General features: G+C 37.8%; 1 protein-coding gene across 2 annotated transcripts in view; it reads right to left on the bottom strand.

Moving 5' to 3' along the window:
• The window catches only part of LOC149542772 (WUSCHEL-related homeobox 8-like), a 69,798-nt gene that overhangs the window by 30,927 nt on the left and 13,167 nt on the right, over window positions 1-25,704 (bottom strand). Inside the window, exons 2-3 of one of the 2 annotated variants that reach the window (XR_016355510.1) lie at window positions 23,733-24,328; window positions 23,446-23,527 (exon numbers count right to left, since the gene is read on the bottom strand). Coding sequence is in view for 1 of the 2 variants with exons in the window: in XM_089797661.1 (XP_089653787.1) it covers window positions 23,446-23,527; window positions 23,795-24,328 (616 nt within the window). In the remaining variant the exon portion in view is untranslated. The remainder of the gene's footprint in view (window positions 1-23,445; window positions 23,528-23,732; window positions 24,329-25,704) is intronic. The other variant, XM_089797661.1, reaches the window with a different exon arrangement.

The raw sequence follows: 25,704 nt of genomic DNA, 5'->3' as shown, positions 1-25,704 counted from the left end.
GTCGGCTGCCATAGCAATATTTCCTAATCAAGTCTGATTTTTTTTTTTTATGATATCCAAATATGCAACTTTCTAAATTTTTCTTGAAAGTCTGTCATCTCTGATAACATTTCTTTTGCAATTTGGTATAATGATTGATAACTGAGATAAGATAATAAACTAGAGCACCAAGGAGTTCACCGGGCTAAAAGCCAAAATATGGTGAAGAAGGTGCGAAGTATATCAATAAAAGTTAATTGGAAGGCACCAAGGAATCACCGGCTTGATGGCCTGATTATGGTGAGGAGGTGTAGATGAACCTGTAAAAGAAAACAAGAATGACATTAGAACCAAATCAACAATAAATAATTAATGCATTAGCTCATGCAAGTTCCACATGTGAAATAAGTTGTCAAGCTGAATGGTGGAGATCGGGTTGTAAACCCACAATTTGAAATCCTTGGCCATAGTGGAATTAGGTAGACTTGCCAGAAACAATTGATCTTGTTGTTGTCCAAATGCTTCAGTTATTTCGTCGAATAACTGCTGGGACCTCAACCTACCTGGATACTCTGATGGCTGGATCAATGAACATCCCAAGCCCGACCTCAGGGTAGGGAGGGTCGTTTTATTAAATTAGAACCTGTGGGGATAAGTAATGGTCCGCGGCTGGGAGGTTAAGCCTATGTCAATGCTTCTCCTCTCACCAAAGCCAGAGCTTGGACAACCATTTAAGGAAGCTTCACAAATTAATCTGTATGTTCTTTTAAACTTGTAAGTTAAGTATTTCTTTTCAAGATTGAAAGTCATTTACTTTAAAGATAGTTATTTCATTGAGATAGTTAAATGATCATGTATATTTCATTTTGAATTTCTTTTCAAGAACATCTGCCATTTATTTTCGGTTAAAATCTAGAGGTAGTTAAATAATTACTTTCAGCTGAATTAGTTGTAAATGTTTTAAATTTGTAAACTTGGTAGTTCAGCATTGTAATATAGATTTATTTCAGTTCATATAGCCATTGGAAAATCTTAGTCATGTGAATAAGGGTTGGAAATCAGTTAGTTTAAGACTGAAATTAGTTAGTAAAAAATCCGTATGTTACACCAAGGCATAGTTGTTTCATCACAAAGTTTCTTTGAGGTTTCCAAGTAGGTCCATGGTTGGTTAGAGAAGTGAAGTGTATTATTGTTGTAGTCTCTCTTTCAAAGAATAATAACATACTTGCCCTTGTTCGATGGTGCAATGTTTTCCTGAAAGGGTTTCTCTGTGCAAATTTATTGTCTCTTTTGGCATGGTTGATTTTTTATTTATTTTGGATGGTTTAGACACATGTTTAATTAAAATTTAGTTTCAGATTTGTACCACATAAGAAAGTTATATTACAAGTTGCCTTCACCTTGTTTCTCAACATAAAGGCTCCTCCATATAGATCTAGGTATCCACCTAAGGGACAAAACATAAAGCTTTAATATTTAAACCATAGTTGGAAAACTTGGCGAAACTAAAAATTCACCAAGGCCTTAAAAAAACTCAGGATAAACTTGGCTAGTTTCAGCTAAACCTTGGGAACTTAAAAATTTGCTTAAATTTAATTAGAAATGCATTTTTTAGCAAAATTTAATGAGAAGATGCATCCAGTGAGTCAATAAATGAGAGCACAAAAGAAACAAACTGAGTCTAGATATATATAAATGCAAAGTAAGTAGAAAATTGCATTTGCACAAGGGATGTTGATGGCTGAAAGCAAAACAGTAAATAGTTTTTGTAAAACTAAAAGTATATACATCATTACAATTACATCTTCATCTTCCCGGCACAAGCAAAAACTAAGGGGAGGAAGAACTAGAGGGATTAACCTTAGAAGTCTACATTGTGTGTGACTGTGCCTCCTTGTTTGGTATGTCTGACTTAGGTAGTGGCTCATCCTCCATACTAGATGTAGTTGGAACTAGCAATGACTCCTCATCCTCCTCAATGCCATCCAGTGTGAAACCAAATCCACCCTCTCCTCCATAGCCTGAAATTTTTTTAAAACTCCAAGTATTGGAAAAATTGGCAAAAACTTGATGAGTTCTTGGTGAGTTTTCCTTGCGAGTTAAGTCGCAACTACTTGTTGAGGAAAAAAAACTCGCAAGTTTTTGCTACTCACTAAGTTTTCGACGAGTAGTCCATCTATGATTTAAACACTAAAGTGAATAATTAAATGTCACTCTAGCGACGATATAAATGTCACTCTAGTGACAATATAAATGTCACTTTAGGGGTCACCCCAAAGCCTACTTGGTCAGTGGAGGAGGCTTAAGGTTGTGGGTAGTTCCCCATTGTCTTGGGTTTGAATCTGAGGCCCTACTTCTTAAGATGCACTGGCTCTGCAGGTGAGTAGGTGCATCCCCAAGGGATCAGACTCGCCCAACTTGCCTCAAGCTACTAGGAGTTGGGTTGGGTTACGAGGACACCCCTAGTGTAGAAAAAAGGAAAAATACCATTTGCTTGGCAAAAAGCTCACTAGAACACTAGAAAAGAAAACCAATGATGTCAAAACACAACTAATGCTAAATTATGATGATCGTTGTCGAAACAAGCACTAACTATAAATAGAAATGATTTCCAAGGATTGGGGAGAAAAAAACTAGAAAAACACAAAAGACTAGTACCCAAAAAAGCACTTAACTATAAATAGCAGAATTCTCCAAGGATTAAGGAGAGCAAATCCCACAAAAAATCAAAAGATAGGTCTTAAAACAAGAACTTACTATAATAGTAGTGTTCTCCAAGGACTAAGGAAAACAAACCCACAATCAGAACACTAGAAAGAGCATTGTTACCATCTAGAGCACCAAATGAACTCCAACCATCTCAAAATGGAGGCAATGCTAGAAATTTTATGCACTATGCACCAACAATTTGCTAATCCATTCAAACTCATGGTCTTTCCAATCTGTTAGCAAAATCTTGTCTATTTCTAGTCTAGTATTTTGTCTAACAACTCTTGTAAGGTAATCCAAGGCTACACTATTTCCAGAAAACATGGACTCCTATCATCAGCATGCAAGAACAATGAACAAGGACAGAGTATAAAGATATTTCAGTCATCATTAATGAAGAGAACAGAAATAATCCATGCCAAAGGGAGATATAGCAAACACAAGTGAGATCTGTAACTAGCCCTCAAGGAAAAATGTCAAGACAAGACACTTTTTCATGGCAAGAGGAGAAAATAATTATCCAACATGTCAAAGACATTATAAAAGTGTGATCAAGGAGGAAATTATCTGCCGCATTACTGAATTCTGCCAAAGCAATGAATGGGATGTATCAAGCTTAAATGGAGTGCACCTTTTCAGTGGCAAAGCCCTCTTAGACTTCTGACGTGATAGTTAAAAGATGGCAGGAAATGACTTTCATTCCATTCAAATTGTTCAAAATATGTCAGAGGTCTCATGAATCTGCATCTAGGTTAAAAGAACCAAATTAATGAGAGTGGCTCATTCTTTCGATTGTTTTACAGCTCGGACTTATGTCTAGAAATTGACAATAATCCAAGCAATCCATGCCAGCATACTCAAGAGATAAAAGCAAGCTAAAATCAGAAAGGAGGCACAAACTTTTTGGGGAACAAACCAGAAAAAATCTTCCCAGAACAGGGCTATAACATTAGTAAAGTGTACCTAATATAAATGAGAACAATTCTTAGAAGTGTCAAGTGCTTTGCCACTCCAATTCTCCATCAAGGCATAAGACATGGCAATAAATGCTTGAGCACACACCACAATAAGATCACTGATAAAGTCAAAGTGAGGCATACATATGGCAGGGTTTGGTCATCTGAAATCTGCACCCAACAAGAGTATATAAGACAGTCATAAAGGAAGTGCACTTTCATGATGACTTTGTCACCCTAGTTCTCTTCTACTACACTTTGAGAGTGGATTTTCCACACAAAAACTCCTCCCAACAGGAGAAAGAAATGATAAGAACATAAGTGGTATCTGCATGCTAACCCGATCAATTTTCAATAAATAAAACATTGGTTTTCATTTCAATGACAGCATCTAGGATGCATTTGGCTGATCAAGTACCTAAAATCTGTTAGATATCCAGTGTTTTATGAGCTCATCCTTGAACAACTAATTTGATGAAATCGTTTTATGGTTTTGAACAGTCATTATGATTTTATTCTTCCTCTAACAACTTAGCGTCAAACCCTAGGCAGTGATATTTCAATTTATAGATGGAAGTGAGGATTTTGGAATTCACTAGAAGCTCTAGAAGGCTTTCCGTATTTGAGAGGCTCTAAAGTATTCATCAATTTCAAGTCAAAGTTTTCTTTAGAGTTCCAAAAAAGTTATTCATGTGCAATATGCTATTTTTAGCACCAGCCACATTAAACAACTGCGATCTCAAATAATGGCTATTTCTGGGTGATAGATATAAGCCTATTTAAAGTTATTTTTATTTAATTTATCATTTTTAAGAATTTATTTATTTAAAAGTGGTGTTCCTTCCAATTTTTTAGCCAATAGGGATCAAGTCACTTTAAATTGATACTTTTCAAAATATTTTATTTTTATTTTCTTAGATCCCTAAAAGTTGCCCTTTGAAATCTATTAATTAAGTTCCTTAGGCACAAAAATTGTAATGGTTGTTGTAGCTAGGCTTATAATCTAGAACTATTCGATAGAAATGATTGTATGTATTATTACGAAGTAATTGGTAAATACTTGTTTGTTACTAACAGTGATCAAGAGATCAATTTATACAAGAGACTAAACGATGTTTCCTTAAGAAACAATTGTAAAGAGTGGAAGCATTCTATTCTAGGTAATAGAAAATTTACTTATCTACAGCTAACTAAAGAACAAAAACATTCTATTCTAGAAACAGAAAACTAAATATTAGAAACATCCTAATATTTACAGAAGATTACAATAGATAACCATTAGATACTAAACAGAGATAATACAAACTATCTATTATCGTAATATCCTCCCTTAATGGTTAATCTATCCAAAGCACGAAGCTGTCAAAAAGCATAAAAGGCAGATTTTGTCTGCTCAAGGTGCTCCGCTCCGTTCGCTGTGGGTTGAGAACCAAATTGCTTAGATAGGGCAGCTAAGTGCTTCCGACATTCAACCTTCATGTGCCCAAACTTGTGGCAATGGTTGCATTGAATGTTCTTTTTCCCGGAGCTTTCTGAAGCTGGAGCAGAGGACCTCTATTGAGAAGACTATCGTGAACCAAAACCACCTTATCATTGTCACAATATTCGAAGATGGTTAGCATCCAATGTTTCCACGTGCCATAATTGGAACCGTTGAACTTCGCATTTTCCGTGAGAAAATATTAGTTAGATATGCCATAGCACATTTTCCAATGAAAATGTGAGTATCTGTGAAGGCACTTTTTCAAGGCAAAAATACGTTAAGACCCAAAAAAATTGAAGGATGACCTAGAAGAGAGCTCAAAAAACCCAAAAAAAAGAATATGTTGTCGAAATCTGGATCGGTTGGCTTGACAATCGTGGCACCTAAAAAAAACAGATGACAACCCAGTTGAGATCTCAAAAAACCCACCATGAATTTGTAAAAAAATAAATTGATCCAGTACAAAAAATTAGGGTTTTGAACAAAAACAACCCTGACGCAAAAAAACCACAATAAATGGCAGAAATGTGCAAATAAAATAGACGAACCAGCAGTTGGCAGATTCAGATCTCTCAGAACGGAAACCCTAGTTGGATTATAGAGAGAGTTGGAAGCAAATATGTATGCAAATAATTTCGAAAATAAAAGGCAGATAATTTCAACCAAGAAATTATAATTATTTTTAAAAAAAATTAGATTATTGGCTCTGATACAATATTACGAAGTAATTGGTAACTACTTTCTTGTTATTAACAGTGATGAAGAGATCAATTTATACAAGAGATTGAACGATGTTTCCTTAAGAAACAATCATAAATAATAGAAACATTCTATTCTAGCTAAGAGAAAAACTAACTTATCTACAGCTAACTAAAGAATAGATACATTCTATTCTAGAAAAAGAAAACTAAATATTAGAAACATTCTAATATTTACAAGGCAGAGTATGAAGAAGAAAGTTGTTGAGGCTCCTGGGACTACAATGGAAGACATTATCCAGAGCACTGCGGAGGCAGGCTAGGAGTTAGCGAAGGTCATCAAAGAGCTTCTTTAGTTGCTGGTCGAGTTCATATCCGTGCTGGTTTTTGATCCGTGCTGGTTTGTTGGTTAAGTTTTTTTGTTGTTTCCAGCTTTCTTTGTTTTAACTATAGTTTCCAAGTCCTTGTAAAACTTGGGTTTTCTTCTGTTTGTTTACTTTTGTGGTTTTAGGTCCCTGTAGAACCTGGTTTTCTGATGTTTTGTAGTGAACTTCAGGTTTTAGGTCCTTGTAAACCCTAGTGATGCTTACTGTTTATCTTTCGCTTTTGTAGGGGGTTTCGGATCCCCTGAAAACCTGTTTTTGCATTAATCTAAAACATTCTAATATTTACAAAAAATTACAATAGATGACCATTAGATACTAAACAGAGATAATGAAACTATCTATTATCATAATATGTATGTACTTTTCTAATGTAAATCAAAAGAAGATTGTATCTAGTCAAGCTTTGTATTGATAAGATTTTTATTTTTAATTTTTATCTTTAAATGTAATTTTATTGTTTGTTTCATAAAACCATATGATATTCAGATGTAATGAGCCTTGCTGGCTCACTCTGAATTTATGGTGAAGAATTGTTTTTGTGGTTTTTTGAATTTATACAAATGCTCATAAAATAACACAAATTGAAACTAATATGAAACACCAGCACAATGATCTCAATTGCAATTATCAAACTTGAAAATTAATTACAATGCAAATAACTCAATTTATTAAAGGACCTGACTTGGATATTGGCATTGGAAAAACAAGTTGCAGCAGAGGTGAATGGAGATTTAATGCCAAATCTGGTATAGTAAAATGCCATGCCAATCCCTACGATTCGCGACCCTAAGAAGAAATGCTGCCAATAGTCAATTGTAACATTACTAGAGACCAAACACAGCTCACAGGTTGATAATGTTGCCCAATGTGCAATGATCGCACATGTAAATAAAGCCCAAACACTACTTTAATCAAGTAATCATAGCACACATAAACACTATTAGTTGCAATTGTATAAACCCTTGCAATGATAGCGTCCAAACTTATTCTTCTCCTTAATGAAATTGCAGTAGATGGAATGATTGAATGATTTACAATAACATCATCCAATCCTCAGTAGATGATACACAACACACTCGTATACAAACCCTGCTCAAAGTGCAAACAAATTCCAAGAAGAAAACCTGATTTCCTCTAAACTCGCATTGAAACCCTTGTAGATCAAAATTATCAAACAAAGATGCAATAATGGAATAGATCAATTTGTTTCGTGAAGGCATTTTATAACTTTTACAAAGCCAAACTCTTCAACAACACATTAGTCGCCCAATAGCTTCTTCAATACACCTTTCACTTAAAAGCCCTTTGCTTTATAGTTAGGCACATATTTGAATTATACTATTTATTAACTCCCTTTAGCTCCAAAAGTGGCCTTTTCAACAATATAATGATATTCAAACACACAAGGTCATTGTTTTTTGTGCCCAAGACTTGAAGCTTCTCAACATACAACACCAGCAAAAATAGTAACCTTTGTGTATTTAATTAAATAATAATTCACCCCTCTTGTGAAAATTACTGTAGAAGCATCAGACTCGAAATCTGATAGCACATGAGCGATCTTGATAAAGAAAGATGATGAATGAACTTAATAGGATGACTTACTAAAAATAGACACTCCCTCCAAGATTCTTAGAGCCCAACCCAGAAGCCCAAAATAAAAACGAAGAGCATCACTCAACTCCTTTAACTCATTTAAGCTCATTGAAACCATCTGTTGACTTACTATAAATAGTAAGTCCCTCAAAACGGAGCCAAAACTCACCACTGCCATTGGTTGAGCCTAATAAGTCCACAACAAGGTCCTCTCAACACCAATATTAGCCTACGAGGACCCAATAATAGGCTAAATCCATCCAGTATCATGGTCTTGCCAAAATGGGGACATTACAGTCCTCCCTCCCCAAGATTGCTTGTCCTCAAGCAATCACGGAAATCAAAGAAACACAATGATCCACCTGGATCCCAAGGGTGGATATGTATAATGTCCCTAGCATCACCTACAAACTCTTGTGATGATAACACTATCCACAAAGCTATCTTGAATATAATGTCACCATACCAACAATGGTGACTCATCCAATCTATCATGCCAATCCTATCTCCACCTGGATCCCAGTAGAGAAAAAACTCACATCCATCCATATCGAGGGAAAACGGATATCCGATACCATCTGCTAGATTAAAACTCCCTACACACTCTACCAACCTTCTCTGAGGATGAAGCCTACCTATGCAATAGGGACAAAAACTCCCAAAAAGAATCGTACTGGAACTCAGATATCCATCCTCTGCAAAACCAGCATGGACATGTTGACCCTGCAAGTGCCCCCCTACAAACTTGCATTAACTAACCCAATCAACTACTGATGGAAGTAAACCCATTCCATAAAGAACAATAAGAAACTAGAGCCAACCCACACCAGCGCGAAACCAAGTCCTCTACCTATGGGTCAAAAAAGAAACAATGAGCACTCCTCACTATGCAGGAAAAGGCTCCAATCCCTGTAAGAGGCTGCTACGCCCTTAATATTGGTGTTTATAAGGTTATGAATAGTCAACTTGTGGCTATCTTAATCCTTAATTAAGTCATGTTATCATTATTATATTATTATTTAGGTAGGTAGGTCGGCCTAGGTGTTATGTAGGGTTGTGTCTATTCAACCTAAGCATAATTAGGTATATATAAGAGGTTGTGAGTCTTATTTCAACATCATATTGTGAAGTGTGTTCTCATTGAAGATATTTGGAGGTTGCCCCCTTGAAGTGGCCTATTACTCTCAATTATTATCAAGTATTCATATAATATTTCATATTATTTCCTCTATCATGCAAGTTATTTCATTACAAGTGGCATTACAGCATGATATTGGCACCACAGAGACAAGATTTTTTCTCAACATTGGGGTGATTTTTGAAAGAGCATAACTTTCAGATTTTAGCAAATTTTTCAAAGATTTTTAAAGGGTTTTTGAAGACCATATTAAAGAAGCTATAGTCAAAATTTAGAGGAATTGGAGCAAATTTGAGAAAATTATTGCAGAATTACTATTTCTACACAATTTATTGAGATCTTCATATCTCTCATATCCTATCGAATTAGAGTATAACTTGTATTGGGTTTTTTAATACATAGTAGAGGAGCCTAAATTTAGAGCTTGGAGAAATTGGAAAAAAAAAAGCAAGATATTGTAAAATTAGGAAAATTCTCTCTCAAGGCAGCAAATTTGCTAATTTTTTCCGAGTAGGGTATCTTGGCCCTAGTGAGTTACAGTAAAAAATAAATAAGCAAATAAATAAGAGAATTTACATTTCATTTGTGTGATTTATTTCAAAAATATTGGTTTCCATCATGACAGGGCCTTCAACAAGAGGCAAAAAGAAGGCTACCACAATGGGGAAATCCTCCGATCAAGATTGGTAAGCAACAAAGGATAGTAATCCAAATGAGGAACTTAGTAAGTCCAAGGAAGAGGTTAAGAGGGATATGTGTGACCTACGAGGAGATATATCAGATATACGAAGCATGTTAAGCACCTATATGAATGAAACAACGAAGGAGCTCTCAAGCAAAACCTTCAAGTCGACTAATAATGACACAAATTTTATTAATCCTATAGGATCTAGGAATTTTTTCCAAAGGTGGATATGCACAAATTTGATGGCAAGGATCCTCTAACATGGATAAATCAAATGGAGAATTTTTTTCAAGTACATCAAATCTCATATGGACAAAAGGTCACGATGGCTTCCTTATATCTAGAACCAAATCAATTTATTTGGTATCATTGGCTTTGTACTCATAGGAGGAAAAAGGGTCTCACTGTATCATGGTCAATTTTTACAGAAGAACTCCAAGCACAATATAGCAATGGTGTGACAAAAAACTTCTTTAGCCAACTTGCTAAGCTTCAACAAACAGGATTAGTTAAGGATTATATTTTAAAAATTCCAAAATCTATCATTAAAAGTGGATACAATTACAAAGGAGAACTTCAATGATTTATTCTTGGGTGGTCTCAAGGATCACATTCAACATGAGGTACGCATGTTTTGTCCCAGCTCGGTAAATGAGTCTTTTATATTGGCGCACAGTGTAGAGGAGAATTTCTTGATTCTTAGAAAGCAAGGGGCTAATGTGAAAAGAGAAAAAGGATATTCAACAACTTCTCTTCCTCAACCTACTAGGTTAACTCCACAACAAATTGAAGAGAAAAGAGCAAAAGGGTTGTGTTTCAATTGTGATAGCAAATATAGTCGAGGACATAAATGTAGTGAAAAGAAATTATTCTATATTGAAGGTCCAAGTGAGGAAGAAGAGGATGAGCCCATATCGGAGAAGGATAGGGAGTCAAGTGAGGAATCGCATGATTCTCAACCAATCATTTCTTGTCGTGCACTTTCAAGTTTCAGTGCACCACAAACTCTCAAGGTAGTGGGTTTCTCAAAGAAGCAAAAAGTAACAGTGTTGATCGACTCAGGCAGTACTCATAATTTCATCAACAAAAAGTTTGCAACTCTTCTAAATTTTTTTATATATCCAGCCCTAGAGTTTCAAGTTTTGATTGCAGATGGGGGAACAGTTAGTTGTTCAGGGAAGTGTGATAGCATCAAATCATCCATGGGAGATTATCAACTTGATACCCCAATGTATGCGATATCCATGGGTGCATCAAATATTGTTTTGGGAGTACAATGGCTTACTACATTGGGAACAATTGAGATGAACTTCCAAGAACTATTCATGTGATTCCAATCAAAAGGAAAGGTAGTGGAGCTAAGGGGATTGAAGACAAAATCCCCACAGATGGTAAGCTCTCATCAAATGCAAAAGTTTCTTAAGAAAGGTGAGGATGGATTTGTGGCCCAGCTATGTTCATTAGAAGTCTCTCAATCTAATGCTCTTACTCATCCATATTTACAAGCAATAATTGATCGTCACTCAATGATTCTTAGAGATATGCCTAAAGGATTTCCTCCTAAGAGGGATCATGACCATGCCATACAACTAGTTCCAAGGAGCCAGCCACCAAAAATCAAGCCTTATAGGTACCCACACATACAAAAAAGTGAGATAGAAAAAATTATTGAGAAAATGCTAGAGGCAAGAATTATCAGGCATAGCCAAAGTGCTTACTCCTCACTTGTTGTGATGGTGCGTAAGAAGGATGAAACCTGGTGCATGTGTCCAGATTATAGAGTGCTCAACAAGTACACCATTAAAGATAAGTTTCCTATTCCAGTCATCGATGATCTTCTAGATGAATTAAATGGAGCTATGTATTTTACCAAGTTAGATCTTAGATCAGGTTATCACCAAATTCGGATTGAGGAAGATATTTGTAAGACAGCATTTCGAACTCATGAGGGTCATTATGAATTTTTGGTGATGCCATTCGCTCTTACCAATGCACCATCTACATTCCAAAGTTTGAAGAATTCCAAGAAGTTCTTGAGAAAGTTTGTGTTAGTGTTTTTTGATGATGTATTAATTTATAGCAAGACTTGGGAAGAACATTTGCAGCATGCAAATCAAGCATTACAATTACTCGAAGATCATCAACTCTATGCTAAGCCATCCAAGTGTGCTTTTGGTCTTAAGGAGGTGGAGAATTTGGGACAGATAGTTTCACATGGAGTAAAGGTGGACCCTAACAAAATTAAGGCTATCATGGAATGGCCTATTCCAAAAACTATTAAGCTGAGGGGTTTCTTGGGATTGATAGGATACTATAGAATATTTGTGAAGAATTATGGTCGTAGAGCAGTACCCCTTACAACGCTATTGAAGAAGGATTCTTTTCATTGGAATGAATCTGCTAATGTATCATTTGAGCAATTGAAGAAGGCTATGAGTACAACTCCAGTGCTTTCCACTCCAGACTTCACCAAGGAATTCATTGTGGAATGTGATGCTTCTGGAAATGGGATAGGAGTAGTTCTCATGCAAGAAGGTCGACCAATTGCTTTTGAGAGTCATCAATTAAAAGGTAAAAACGACTCAAACCTATTTACGAGAAGGAAATACTAGCAATCCTTCATGTAGTTTAAAAATGGAGGCCTTATTTAATGGGTCGACACTTCAAGGTTAAGACAGATCGTGATAGCCTAAAATATTTTTTGGAACAAACACTATCGTCAGAAGAGCAACAAAAATGAGTCACTAAGATGTTGGGATATGACTTTGAAATTGTATACAAAAAAGGGAACGAAAATATTGTGGCCAATGCACTTTCCAAAAAGGATGAAAAAAATGAAGCCTTATTGTGTGCTCTTTCAATATTACAAGAAAATTGGGTAGTAGAAGCCAAAGAAGAGTGGCAAAATAATGTTGCAACAAGTAATCTCATCCAGCAAATAAAAAGTGACCCTACTAGTTCAGATAAGTTTTGTTTAAAGGGGGATATTCTTTGGTATAAAGAGCACTTGTATCTCTACAAGAATTCCACTCTTAAACACAAGATTCTCAAAGAACTACATGAGTCCCCAATTGGTGGTCATTCAAGATTTTTGAAGACATCATCAGGTCAAGCAAGATTTTTTTTGGAAAGGGCTAAAATATGATGTTCAAAAATTTGTGGTTGAATGTTTGGCTTGTCAAAGAAAAAAGGGGTAAACAATTAAGACACCAGATCTCTTGCAGCCTTTATCTATTCCTAGCCAATTTCGGGAAGAGGTATCCATGGACTTCATCATAGGGCTTCCCAAATCTAAAGGTCATAATGTCATCATGGTAGTAGTTGATCGCCTCACTAAATATGCACATTTCGTTGCATTATCACATCCTTTTACAGCAAGTATAGTGGAAAAAGTTTTCTTGGAGAATATGCAAAAGCTACATGGTAGACCTAAGGTTATTGTTAGTAATCGTGATCCTATCTTTACAAGTCATTTTTGGAAAGATTTATTCTCATGTTTGGGTACTCAATTGGCTCATAGTTTTTCATACCATCCTCAATCAGATGGGAAAACTAAGGTTGTTAATAAATGTTTGGAAGGATATCTATGCTGTTTCACTTCAGAAAAACAATCTCAATGTGTAGATTGGCTACCTCTTAAAGAATGGTGGTACAATACTTCTTTCATAGCTCATCAAAAATGTCTCCATTTTTGGCACTTTATAGATATCATCCTCCTTCCATCACATCATCGTTAAAGGTGTCACCAAGAGTTCAGGTAGTAGAGGACCACTTGCTTCATCAACAACAAGTACTTTCAGGACTCAAGGAGAATTTAGCTATGGCACAAAATCGAATGAAACGACAAGTGGACCAACATCTTCGTGAAAGAAATTTTGAAGTTAGGGACTGGGTCTTCTTGAGATTGTAGCCTTATAAAAAAATCTCAATGAAGCAACAAAAAATGAATAATAAGTTGTCTCCAAGATATTATGGACCATACCAAATCATGCAAAAGATTGGTAGTGTTGCCTACAAGCTTGAGTTGCCACCAATAACAAAGATACATCCAGTTTTTGATGTTTCTTGTTTGAAGAAGGTAATTGGGTAGAATATTCCTACTCAAACAGTACTACTAGAACTTGATGAAGAAGGAAGAATAATTTTGGAACCAGAGTGCATTCTTCAAACACGCATGAAGAAGCTGAAGAACAGAACCCTGACTCAGTATCTCATCCAATGGAAGAACTTACTAGTTGAAAAGGCCACATGGGAGGATGAGGAGTTCATTCAAAAGAACCCACACTTGGTTAGCATTGAGGACAATGCTTATTTCAAGAGAGGGGGCATGCTATGCCCTTAATATTGGTGTATATAGGGTTATCAATAGTCAACTTGTGGCTAACTTAATCCTTAATTAAGTCATGTTATCATTATTATATTATTATTTAGGTAGGTAGATCAGCCTAGGTGTTATGTAGGGTTGTGTCTTTTCAACCTAAGAATAATTAGGTATATATAGGAGGTTGTGAGTCTTATTTCAACATCATATTGTGAAGTTTAGAAGTGTTAATGAAGCTCCAAGAGGGTATAAGGGCCCCGATTATGAGAAGATACGCAATAACTTGTTGGAAAGAGAGGTGAAGGAGTTGAGGATGCATTGAATCTCATTAGGAATTCATGGATTGAGACAAGTATATAGAAAGATGCTTATGTGCAAATGGGTTGCCTTTTAGTGTGGTTCGCTTCCCAAATTAGAATAAGTTGAAAAGTGTTAATGAAGCTCCAAGAGGGTATAAGGGCCCCGATTATGAGAAGATTTGCAATAACTTGTTGGAAAGAGAGGTCGAGGGGGTAGAGGATGCATTGAATCTCATTAGAAACTCATGGATTGAGAAAGGTATTGATTGTTTTGGATGGGTGGAAAGATACAAGAAATCGTCCCTTGATTAATGTCATAGTGGTGTCCCATAAAGGAGCAATGCTCTTGAAATCTATGGATTGTGAGGGGCAAGTAAAAGATGGGCAATTTGTTTCTAATATTCTCGTCTCTGCCATTGAGTCAGTAGGACTTATTGATGTGAGTTTTATATCCTTACAACATACACAATAGGAACACTCGATGCTTCAAGATGAAACACCGAGTATTGAATCCTCTATTGAATAAAGACACCACTTATGATAAAGATTGCAATGAAAGATCATAAAGGTATCTCCAAGGTGCCTTCTTAATAATGGATACATAATAATAATAATGTGATATGTTGGTATCATAAAGGGACTTTCGCTAATTCACTAGGACTTTGTCAATTGGACTTTGATATGGCCTCACAATGTCCAATGAAAATGTAGACCAATTTCCAACTTACAGAATGCAATGCAATGAATGTAAATTTATGGTTTTAAACTACTTCTATTTAAGGATGCATGGAAAAGTGAATAACATTGGACTCTATTAGATGTAGTCTTGCCATCGACTTCATTCCGCTAGTGAATCTTATAAGTTTTGTTCAAGGGGAAAATCAATCTCCATCTGAATTTAGGAGATTTTTATGTTCATTTGGACAAAGGAGAGTTTCATACTCCATTTGGATTTCCTGAATTTTAAGCTCAAAACATTTCTAAATGTTGAGAGGGGGGAAATTATCTTCATTGAGACAAAGGGGAAAATCCATACCTGTCTAGACAAAGTAATTGTCTTAAAATTCTCTAATTGCAAGGGGAATATCGACCTTCATCTAGACTCTTCACTTTGTTCCAACACTTGGTTTCTTCAACAAAAATATCTCTTCAAATGGGGAAATTCTATTTTCATCTAGATTCTATGCATTTTTATTAAGAAATTCTGATTTTTATTAGGATTTTTCACATTTTCAGTATGGAAAATCATTTATTTATAAGGGTCTTAAAGCCCTAATGCATAAAATGTGTCTTTATAACATATTTTCAACTATTTGACCAGCCAAAATTATTAATGCACTTAGAATTTTTTATCCCAACCAACTGCAACTTGATCCAATGGAACCTTAATTTGAACATTCCAATTTTTCTTGCAATCCAACAACTTGATTATTCAACCATGTCAGCCGACTGGATGGTCCCGTCGGTGTTTCTATAGCTGACGAAAGGATTGTCGTCGGTGTTTTGTATTCTGTAGCCGACGAGTAAACAGTTTGTAGCAGACATAATGTTTGTGGCCGATGGACCCCTTCGGGAAGGTTCGGCGGATAGTATTTATATCCCGTCTGGGATCATTGTAAAGCATCTTCGATCTTCTACTATCATTAATCATCTTCTATCATTAATCTTATCAAGCATAATGTAATGTCTGGCATATGCGAATATAATTTTGCAATTCTGTTCCATTGTCTGTATGCGTTGATTTAATTTACCCGTACAGTAAACATTTGGCGCCGTTGCCTTATGAACTTGGAAGGTGGGAGGAATGAAGATTAATGCCAAATCAGCTTAACAAGGATCGGAATAAGGTCAAGGGAAAAGATGGAATCCGTACTGCGCAAGAGAATTTAATTCTGGCACAGCAAGCCAAAAGCCGACGAAGATTTCAGAAGATTGCCGACGGAAACCGGAGCGCCGAAGAATTGTTGGAGGAGACTCGGTTGCGGGTGGAATTGGTGGAAGAAGCACGAGAGGCGTTTTTGAATTTGTGTTCGCCGAGGGGAGAGAATCCAGACGGAAGAGCATCGACTCGCACGGCTCGGAGTGCCGACGGAGCAAGAGTGTGGAGTGAACTCTTCATTCAGGATACACTTCCGCGGGAGACAACTTCAGAAGATCATTTTTCTTCACCAAGGTTCGCAGCTGTTGAGATCGCCGGTGTTGAAGTGTAGTCTAACGGTGTGGAAAAATAGTCCGACAGTGTGGGAGTGCAGTCTACCAGTGTGGGAGTGCAGTCTACCGGTGTGGGAGACCAATCTGCCAGTGAGGGAGTGTAGATCGCCGGTGTGGGAGTGCAGTCCGTCGGTGTGGGAGAACAGTCCACCGATGTGGGAGTGCAGTCCACCGGTGTGGGAGTATAGTCCGCCGGTGTGGGAGTGTAGACCGCCGATGTGGGAGACCAGTCCGCCGGTGTGGGAGTGCAGACCGCCGGTGTGGGATTGAACAGCGCTAGTATTGCAGGACCGAGCAATGCTTGTTTACAAAAACCAATTGTGATGGCGGGACTGAAAGAGAAACCGCCGAAGTTCAATGGCGATGGTACAGTCGATCCCATTCGACATTGCAAAACATGTGAAACGATCTGGAGGGCAAATGGGATAACTGATGAAGACGACTGGATGAGGCAATTTTCAACCACCCTATGAGGTGTAGCAATTGATTGGTTCACTGATACAGATCCACAAAAGCTAAACAGTTGGGATAACATTAAAAAGGAGTTTTTGGCAGAATTTAAACTGTACCGAGATGATAATGAAATTGTAGCAGAGATCTTCAATACTAAGCAGGGAAAGAACGAAATCGTCCGCGTTTACGCCAGGAAATTAAAAGACTTGATAAACAAAATGGAAAGTAAGCCGGCGGACGAACTTCAGAAAAGATGGTTCGTGGAAGGCCTACGCTCGAAGTTGCGAAGGAAAATGAAAATCGTGCCACCGTCGTCATATACGGAAGCTTATAACAGAGCATTGGACCTCGAAAGTGAGTTGAAGACAAAGAAAAAGACGAAGACTAGCTCATCTGATTCAGATGACGATGAGCCTGCCAGAGGTGATAGCAGCGACAATGAAGGCAACAATAAGAAGGTTCGTGCCCTATAGAAGGACATGATCCGCATGATGGAGTTTAAAAACATGCAAAAGGAGCCAAAAGGCAATGAGTTGTGGTGCACGGAGTGTAAGACCAACGATCATACTAAAGGATCGTGTCCAAAGAATCAATTCTGCGACATTTGTCAAATCATGGGCCATTCGACAAAGGAGTGCCCATTTAACATGAAGACGAGAGGATCTCCACAGGTGCTTCTTACATAAGAGGCTTCCCCATCGGGCAATAGCGAAAATACGAATAGTGCAGGTGCCACATCCGGAGAGTACAGGAATAATAATAGAGGGCAAAATAACAACAATGCGAACAATAACAATAATAATGGGAGCCGAAGTCGAACCCAGTATGATGCAAACGAACAGTCGATTGTTCAATGCCGAGCATGTAATTTGTGGGGTCATTTTGCGCGAGATTGTACAATGACAAACACACCAAAATTATTATGCAGATGGTGCAGACCCAACGACCATGAAGATGCCAAGTGCCCAAAGTTTGGAGTAAACTTGATCACTATCGGCACGGATGTAGAGGAGGTTCTGGCAATTACACGGAGGCAAGCGGAGGAAAAGAGAAAATTGAGAGAAGCGCAGGCGAAAATTGCAAAGGCATCGTCGGCGGGGACATCTCAGTTGAAGGACATCACCGGCACCTTAGCAAGGAACTTCACAGAACAAAATATTGTACGACAAATCTTACAAACGAAGATACCGTTCAAGATAAGTGACCTCCTTCTCACAATGCCCCAGTTACGGATGGCCATTCTGAATCATACACCATTTTCGAAAGCAACGGAGGACGCAGGAAGGGACAATAGTCCAATGACGGCAACAGACCCAATGCTTCTGGCGCTCACGACGGGAAGGCATCCGGCGGTTGTCGAGATGGGGATTTTGAGAAATGTTCTGGCAGACACAATTGTTGACGGAGGGTCCGGCATGAATGTGTTGCCAGAGGATACTTGGAAGAAGTTGGGAAAGTCGTCGCTGTGGCCACCTACATTCCAATTGCTCACGATAGACTAGCATGGGATCAAACCATTGAGAACCTTAAAGGCGCAACCGGTAACCAATTTTTATTGGATTTTGTGGTCATTCCATTGAAAAGAAAAGAATATGATGCTATTCTCAAACGGACTTGGTTGGTGCAAGCAAAAGTTAAACATGATTGGAAACGAAATACCCTATCAATGGAGCCCGGAGGCAAAAGATTCATAATTGACTTGCACACACAAATGGTAGGTGAGGGGCAGCATCGTCAAACTCAGAAGGTGAAGGCGACAGTGACGACGAAAGAAATGACAATGAAGGAAAGAGGAGAATGGAACCGAACGACGAACAAGTATTGACACTAGGAGGATCAAATGATGACGACCTAGACTCGATGAATGGCCTTTACCATTGGCAGATAGAAGACTACGAATTGTTTTCGAGTTGTAATATGCTAAGGGTCGACGAAGGTGAGAAAAAAGAGGAAAATGAGTATCTGAAAGAATACAGAGAAGCAAATGACGTAAAGGAGGTTACGGCTGAAGAAGGAAAGGACATGCAATACAAACCCAAAAAAAAGAAAAGTTCCACCGTCCGGTACACGGTGAACAGACCGCATAGGAAGAAAAGAACGCATCGTACCATAAAATTACTTGAAGGGTACCAACAGCAAGGAAATAAGCTAGATGCACAACGACCGCAGGCACAATGGACGACAGAGGTGACACAGAACAGACATAAGGCGTGGCATGACAAACTCAACAGGTTTCAGTCGAGGCAGCTGGTACTCAAGTATGACGGGCGAAATGAAATCAAGCCGGGGAAGTTCAAAGTCAGATGGGTCGGACCATACCAGATCCGAAAAGTCGGCGACAATGGAGCAATTAAATTGTCAACCTTAGACGGGGAAGAGATCCCTCAGGCAGTCAACGGGTCCAAATTGAAAACATACCGTGCTCGGAAGATTTCATCACCGTCGCTGTCGCCGTCGAAGAAATCGTTGTAGAATGATCCGACGCTGTCGTCGTCGCTGAAGAAGTCGTCGTCGAATGCTCTGAGGGCTCCTTTGCCGTCGTCGTTGCAGAATGGCAATGCCTGGAGGCAAAATTGAGGTACCTCTGTATTTTTCTGTATTTTTATTTTTGAAAAAAAAAAAGAAAAATTGGAACAAAAATAAAAATAAAAATAAATAAATTCTACGGGAGGTACTCTGAGGGCACCTATCTGCGAGAGGTGCTCCGCAGGCATCTGTCTGCAGGCACCTGTCCGCGGGAGGCTCTCTGTGAGCACCTGTCCGTGGGAGGTGCTCCGCGGGCATCTCCGCGGGCACCTATCCACGGGAGGTGCTCCGCAAGCACCTGTCCGCGAGAGGTGCTCCGCAGGCACCTGTCTATAGCAAGTTGTCTGCGGGGTTCTCTTCTTGCTATATTCACGCGGCGATTCTTTTGTTTATTAGATGCAACAGCCTCCCACAGATGTAAACCAGTCTCCGGCGAACGAAAAGATTTGGCAACACCCTCGGATGAGCTTGGCCCGTTATTCTCTTCACCGCGGCTTATGTGCTTAGCCATGGGCTTCCGAAGGAAGGATTTTGGAATCCGGCTGTGACATTCGGGTTGTTCCTGCCGAGGAAGCTTTCCTCTATTTTTGTTGTTTTGGGCGCCATCTAAGGAGCAGTATTAGAATACATCCACTGTGATTCTCAGAATTTTGTGTTTCTCATTGCCGAAGGAGATGTTTCAGCGAAAGATTGTTGGAGTTTTGTTTCTCATTTGCGGAGGAGAGAGTATTCGAGTCTATGTAGAAGATGGGTGTGAAGGGTTTTCTTTCCGAAAAAAAAAAACACGACGACAAATTCAAGTTGTTCGGAATGAGTAGCAGATGATGCCAAAGGAAAGGGGAAGCATCAATGGTTGCCAGAAAGAGTGTAGAATCGGTAAAAAATGACAGAAATGGTGTGTTCCGTGCAATTTTGTGTGAGTTCCGGAGTGCTAATTTGGTCTTGGCGGCGAGGGGCGCTGCCCCTCAACCCCACCGAGGGCGTTGCCCCTTGGACCCCCAGTCATTGCGGATATCAGTCGTGGGAGTCTGACCAATTGAGAAGAGTTGAAGTTGCTGCAGGCATGGACTTTCTATGTACCAGAGGCACTGGGAGTAGGTGTTGGCCGGGAGGCTGTCTTGGTGGATGCATAGAGAGCTCGGGAAGAGCTAATCATCCAGTTGGAGGCAGTACAACGACACTTGGCTCAGGGTACCGAGGAATTGAAAACAGAGAAAGTAGCATAGGTGGCTATCAAGGTCAGCTTCATCAAGGAGGCAGTGTTGTGTTAGCAGAGGCTACAAGCACGGGATGAATGTGGAAGTGATGTGACAGAAGCAGGATTTTTGTTGTAGTCACTCTGTTAATTTATTTTGTTTGTTAATTTGTCTCAGATATTTTTTTAGTCGTCAGGAGACGACTTTTCTTTTTGGGGGGGATGGTGTCAGCCGACTGGATGGTCCCGTCGGTGTTTCTGTAGCCGACGGAAGGATTGTCATCGGTGTTTTGTATTCGGTAGCCGACGAGTAAATAGTTTGTAGCGGACATAATGTTTGTGGCCGACGGACTCCTTCGGGAAGGTTCGGCAGATAGTATTTATATCCCGTCTGGGATCATTGTCAAGCATCTTCGATCTTCTACTATCATTAATCATCTTCTATCATTAATCTTATCAAGCATAATGTAATGTCTGGCATATGCGAATACAATTTTTCTATTCTGTTCCATTGTCTATATGCGTTGATTTAATTTACCCGTACGGTAAACAAACCACTCCTCAACTCTTTTGATCTTTGAATTGCCACATTTACTACCAAAACCTAACAAGTATGAACAAAAAGAGGGGGCCACCATTTGTAGTGGGGCGGTGGTGTGAAAATGTCACAAGACCTAGAAACATTGTTCGATTCATAATGAACACAAAATTGTAGAGGTGTTGATTTGTTGGTTGAAGAGTGATATCAAGATATCTTTTGGACACCTTGTACTATCCGCACAATCTTATAAGGCAAGCCACATAATCTTATGCTACAAAAGATTGGGAATAAAGTTAGGCAGATCAAAGAGGTGTATGCAAAGGCTGAGGACATCCAAATGTCCATCACAAACCACCAAATGCCTTACGGGATTTTCAGATTATTCTCAAATTTGGAGCTGTTGAAGGTAAGTGAACTTGAACTTAGTAATTTAATTTTTAAAAACATCAAAATCAGTATTTTAAATTTTCTGATTTTCATGATTTGATAATGTAATGTGTATTCTTTTTTATATTTTGTTCATATTTAATTGATCTTTTTTGCTTTAATTTCTAGTACAGGCTTTTGAGACTCATTTTGCATCAAACTTAATCATCTTGAGACAACTTGTGAAAGTGGCACTTTGCAATATGGTGATCAACAATAATTGGTCTCTATGTAGGCAAAGCAGAACTAAGAGGACAACGAAAACATTAAGCAACGAATATTGGATTACTCGTGGTGGGAACATGTAGAATATCTCCTTCGCTTCACCAAGCCCACTATGAGCTTTCTTTTATGCACTAACATGGATAGACTTTTCATTGGAGAGGTGTATGATGTCATCGACTCAATGCATGAGAAGATGAAGAAATTCATAAATGACAAAGAGCAAGACCTTGAGGAGACCTTAAAACAATTGCATACGATTGTTGTAGGACAATGGAACTAGACAACCACTTCTCTACATTTTGTCTATACATTGATACCAAAAATAGTGTAGCAACTAATGTCTTGATATGCTCAAAAGGCTTCCACCATATAGAGATCTAGAAGTGTTTGACGGGTACAAGGCAGCACTCCTAAGACTCTTTCGTGATGATGATATGCGAGATTTGATTATAGATAAGTTCACAGAGTTTGTGAATGCAAGAGGCTTAAATAATGATACTCTTTGTCATCAATTCAGGAAGGATGCTCATAGTTGGTGGTACCTCCATGGAAAACGATTCTAATTGTTTCCCCTTGCAACCAAAGTTATAGCATGAGTAATTTATAATTTTAATTTACTTTTTCTTCATAGGTTGCTAGTAATTTTATAACTGTAATAATTTTATTTTAAAATTTTACTTTTTCTTGTCTTCAGAGGTTGTTAGTTCATCTGCATCAGAAAAAATTGGAGCACATATTCTTTCATCCACTCAGTAAAGCACAATAGGTTGAAATCAAAAAAAGGTGGAGAGCTTAGTATATGTGCATTCCAACTTGCATCACATTTCACACAAGCAGAATGAATATAAAGAAGTGGGGTTGAAGATGTAGGATATGAATGCAAAGCATACAGACTTCGATGCTTCCACTTCTCAGCTTGTAGTTGCTGAATTGGAGGAATTGGACAAAAAAAAGTGTTGTTGGTGCAACTAATCCCATTGGTTTTGGCACTGTTTTGAATCAACTAATGCCATTGAAGAAGAAGAGTCCATTATGATTAGATGATTGAAACTTAGTATGAAGTTCCAACTGTTGCAATTTGAAACAATGATACTTGAACTTGATATTATAATTTTCATATTTTGATGTTGAACTTGAGGTATATGATGCTATGATTATAAGTTTAGTGTTTTTGTTGTTTGTATGATATAATGTGACAATCTAATCTTATTTCAAAAAAAAAAATCGTACCAGCGAACCAGGTTTTCAAACCTGAACTTGAACCAGAAGCCGAATCAGCAACTTAGTTGTTATGCCTATGTTTTTCTATTCTGATTAAAAGGAACATTTCACATAACAACACAATGACCTGGAGAGACTTTTGCCACTCCAGAATGCAGAACTATAATTTTGGGTATTTTGTTTCACAAAAATCCATATAACTGCTTTTAAATCTACTTCAGTTTCTTGTGCCCTTGCATTCGGTGCAATGATCCTTGAGATCATTACTAGAGGGGAATTGGAGGAAATTGGCCTATACTTATATGTCTAATAAAATTCAGAAAGAATCATGGAGAGCATTCCTCAAAATACAATGACTGACTTATTGAGAAAGTGAATGGCATGGAAAACAACTCACCTCATCAAAGGGTAGCCTTCCCCAGAATGAATATAGCTTAGATCATCCACTGGCTCATCCACTCTTACTAACTGTCCATTTCCTGCATGCTCAAATTTGTAAGTCTATAAGACGGCGAGTTAAAATAAATACTCATGGATCAAAAATTAAAAAATATTGGGATAAAGGAGTGTTTTTCATCATAAAATGCAAATCTGTTTTCAGAAATCGTGTTATGGTTCCAAACATACAACCTAAAGTCAAAATGATCTATGCACTCAAATATTTTTACTGGGTTTATAGAACACCTAAAATTGATTGTCAGGGATGATAGAATCTGGCATAAAAGGATGCAGCAGATTGAGCATACTTGCAGCAGTTAATTCACGATCAAATGACGGGATTCTGCTAAAATTCAGTACAGACTTTGAGTCAAGGTATGAACGCAAAGCTACTGCAGATGCATGTTGTTGAGAATCAAATTGATGATGATCGGGTATTCCTTCAGAACAATTCAATCTCATATCAGGTAACCTGTCAGCTTGACTTTCCTGGAGAGAGTTTTGACCTGTCTTGGCCTTTTTTTCCTTTGGAGAATCAAGGTCCGTTTCCACTTCAGATTCACCATTGTTCGGTGGACCCAATTGTTGTTTCCTTTTTGTACGAGCTCTCCTATTTTGGAACCAATTATAGACATTAGTTTCTGAGATCTGACCATGCTCTGAAAGCTCAGCAGTGATCTCTTTTATCTTCTGTTTGCTTGGAGTTCCATTTCCTTGATCAAATATATTCTCAAGAATTTGAAGTTGGATCTGCGTTGGTGTCCAACGCTGCCGACCAGTCATCTTATGGCCTGCAATAGCCATCATTGAATCATACAGAATGGGATTCCCTAACCTGTAACCTGCAAATAAATCAACCAAGCTATTCATTTATCATTTATGTTTTAAATGTTATTACAAAAAAAGAAAAATTATGTGAAGACTGAACTAGAAAAACAAAATATTGGGACTTTTGGAAATAGTGCCAAAAACAACAGAATACAATGCATACACATTGAACCATGAGTTAGTTTCATAGTGAAAACTGGAAATGTCTACCAAGCCATACATCTTCTGGAACATATAGTTGGAAATAAGACAGAGAAATAATGCTTGGAAGGATCCTTCAAAGCATGACTGGAATGTATATCCTAGTAAAAAATGATCTAACCTGAGAATTCTTCTATATAAACGTTGAATCACAAACTCATCAAAAAAGATATGGTCAACGAAATCAAACATGATGAATTACTATTTACAATTTATATTTAAAACGGAAACCCAGTAAGATATTTGTTTTATTTTGATGTATCAAAAAAATTTTAAAAGGATATTCATTTTCTTTGAAAAATAAACAATCATATTAGAAGAAAAGATATTTGCATAGAGAAATACATATAAGGATCAAACTAGGCATTCAGTTAGTAGACATCAGAACAGGGATGGTTTGAGCTGTGGCAACATACATTTTTCTAAGCCTAAACTTTGTGTAAAATCAAGATTTCTGATATTTATCATTAACATGACAGTTGGATGATACGACCAGCATGAGAGACATTCACCAATAAGTTAAGCTTTACATGGATTATAGTTATCAGATATACTAGATGCCAACAAGGAATATTTTGGATTGACAGATTACAATGAAGTCTCAAAATTCCAAAGATAAAACAAAAACGTTAATAAAAGCTAAAAACTTTAATTTGCAGTGTAAGAAAATCTCTAAGCTTGAAGAGAGGTGTAACTTTCCTCATGGGACCACACTTCAGCAGTGGTGAGGTTGTTCTCATGCATTGTTTGCTGTCAAATCTCACCCCTCATTGTCAATTAGGAGAGATTCCTCCTTTTCTGACCCAGTACTTGAGATATATAGCCAATTCAACTTGCTTTTGCATGATCTTAGAGACTCCCTTTACATTCTTAGATGAAAGAAGAAAGTTGATAGCTTGTGCCATTTGCTCTTTCTGTTCAATGATATGAGTCATCCTATTTTTACATTGTTCACTTCTTTTCTTCTCTCTTGTTTATTAATGACATGAGGGAGACCAATAAGGTAGATTTCGAGACATGGATTGTGAAAATCAGTATCAGAATAACCTTTAGGATCTACAAGAGCCATTAGAAACTTAGAATCAACTTTCAAAGCCAGCAGTCAGGGAGGAAAAGGATGGAAGGTGTGAGGCCCTATAGTGTACCCTTTTTCTCTATTCCAGAACACTGAAAATATTATGCCGCTATC

This window comes from Cupressus sempervirens, chromosome 8, assembly GCF_028749045.1.
Source record: "Cupressus sempervirens isolate cs-2001-9-10 chromosome 8, ASM2874904v1, whole genome shotgun sequence".
NCBI lineage: Eukaryota > Viridiplantae > Streptophyta > Pinopsida > Cupressales > Cupressaceae > Cupressus > Cupressus sempervirens.
Note: the sequence above shows the minus strand (reverse complement) of the source record. Positions and strands in the feature narration are given on the sequence as shown.